General features: G+C 47.3%; 1 protein-coding gene across 1 annotated transcript in view; it reads left to right on the top strand.

The window, feature by feature from the left end:
• hmcn1 (hemicentin 1) overlaps positions 1-2,500 on the top strand; it is a gene marked incomplete at both ends in the record, with an annotated part of 100,832 nt that overhangs the window by 42,163 nt on the left and 56,169 nt on the right. The window contains 5 exon segments of the mRNA XM_080528070.1: positions 1-109; positions 265-378; positions 1,111-1,272; positions 1,590-1,781; positions 1,891-1,986. The exon segment at positions 1-109 is cut by the window's left edge and continues 19 nt beyond it. Coding sequence (XP_080384196.1) covers positions 1-109; positions 265-378; positions 1,111-1,272; positions 1,590-1,781; positions 1,891-1,986 — 673 coding nt within the window.

Raw genomic sequence — 2,500 nt, 5'->3', positions numbered from 1 at the left:
GGGACTCTGTTCATCAGGAACATGGAACAGAGAGATGCCGGGGCCTATGGCTGCCTGGCCAGCAACGTGGCTGGGACAGACACACAGACCGCCACCATCACCTATATCGGTGAGATAACACACATGCACACACACACACACACACACACACACACACACACACACACACACACATACACACACACACACACACACACACACACACACACACACACAACCTCTCTCTATAATCTCATGTGCATGCTCTCTTGTTCCCCCCCCCAGAATCTCCTAAGGTGACAGTGTTGCGGAGTGAGATTCTGATTGGTCTAGGGGACACCGCCGTTTTGGAATGCTCCGCTTCTGGAATCCCCAAGCCTAAGGTGTTGTGGTACAAAGGTAAGTGGCATTGCCATGGTCTTTGAAACATGTAGATACACTCACACACACACACACACACACACACACACACACGTGCGCGCTCACACACACACACACACACACACACACACACACACACACCTCTGCGCATAACTCAGTGCTGCTCGGTCCTGGATGGCGAGACAGGAAGTGACATGTTTTATGGAGTGCAGCATAGGAAGTGGAGTGTTTTAACGGCTGGTGCACAGGAAGTGCTCCTCTGACACCTTTGACACTCTCGACTGACTCTATCCCCCTTGACGGCGATATAAAACCACTCCTGCAGTTAACCTGTCCCACGTTCATTCTCTTCAACTCTGTCTTTCTATTAGTCGGTCATTCTGTGCTCACGTCTTTTCCATAGTACGAATCTACACATTCATGAGGGGTCACAACCCCTTTAGGCTCGAAAACAATTCCCTTCGAATGCTTTACAGCATTTATTTGTGTTGATTTATGAATTCCAAATGACCACACATTGGGTTGGTTTCCCAGACACAGATTAAGCCTAGTCCTGGACTGAATCCTACATTCAACCGGAAAATCTCCATTGAAGATGCGTTTTAGTCGAGGATTAAATGTAATCTGTGTGTCGGGGGGGAAACCAACCCATTGACTACTAGATGAGTACCGTAGGCCTTTTTAATAGAGTATCGTATCTTCTTCCCGGGATGAGTCACAACGTCTGGTCGCTTCCTGTTTGACCTCCAGGTGACCTCCAGCTGCGCCAGTCCTCCTTCCTGGACTTCGATGCCCTGGAGGGGAGGCTGACGATCAAGGAGATCCAGGACGTGGACGCAGGAGACTACACGTGTGTGGCTGTCAACCTGGCAGGCACCTCCTCCCCTGGGAAGATCACCCTGGATGTTGGAGGTAATACACACACACACACACAAAAACACACACACACACACACAAACACAGACACACCAAAACACAGACACAAAAACACAGACACACCAAAACACAGACACAGACACACACACACACACACACACACACACACACACACACAACCGCACACACAAAACAAATCTATATATTTTGCTAATCTGTTGTAGTCATTTGGCAAGATTATTGACGCAGATGGTCAGAGGTGTCCGTTCTTCTTAGGCTTAACTGAGTTAGCTCATGTAGTTAGTGTTTTTGAGCTTTTTTGGTGACCTTTGAACTCTTGTCTGTCCCCCCAGCTGCACCCCAGTTCACACGGGAGCCGGTAGATGTGGCGGCAGACATCGGCTCTAACGTAACCCTGCAGTGCCACGCCCAGGGGTACCCCGAACCCCTGATCATCTGGAGGAGGGAGGACAACGTACCCCTCTTTATCAGACACCTCAAACACAGCACCATCACACAGAAGAGGGGAGACCTGCACATCAGCAGTGAGTAACACACACACACACATGCACACACACATACACACACACACACACACACACACACACACACACACACACTAACCTCACAATCTGTGTTTTCTCTCCTCCTCAGATCTATGGGTGGAGGATGAGACAGTGTATGTATGTGAGGTCCAGAACCAGTTTGGAAGGATCCAGACTCAGGCCAAAGTCACTGTCACTGGACTGGGTAAGAGGGCTCCTTCTATCATCACGTGACATGGTTGCTGTACATGTACTCAATCACATGAGGGTGGCTTATTGTTATCATAGCTGACTGAGGCCCTCTTACAGGGTGGACTCCTAACTCGAGATCCATGTGCGTGACTCTGACTTGTAACGTTTGCTTAAATCTCTTTGCATTATCTCAAGTTACATCTCAAGTTAAGATTCCACCCACAGTGAATAACCTCTGATGAAAGACCCTATAATGAATGAGATGCGTTGCACTAGTATACAATTTCAGCTTTTGCATCCTCTAAGATTTTTCTTTTCTTTGAATACTACAGTCTTTGGTATAGCCTCAGTGTACCCTTTAGAGTAGCCTATTTCTTCCAGTTCCATACAGAGAGAAAAAGCAATTTTTCCCATTTTTGAAATGAAAGCAAATATTCACACAATATTCACAACATTTGAGTGATCTTTCAGTTGTGTCAGAGTTGTGTTTGAGTTATCTTCCCCATGCATTGAGTTTATTTGAAAGT

Source organism: Nansenia antarctica, assembly GCF_963989245.1.
Source record: "Nansenia antarctica genome assembly, chromosome: 1".
Lineage (NCBI taxonomy): Eukaryota > Metazoa > Chordata > Actinopteri > Argentiniformes > Microstomatidae > Nansenia > Nansenia antarctica.
The sequence above is the reverse complement of the archived record's forward strand: the minus strand, read 5'-3'. Positions and strand labels throughout refer to the sequence as shown.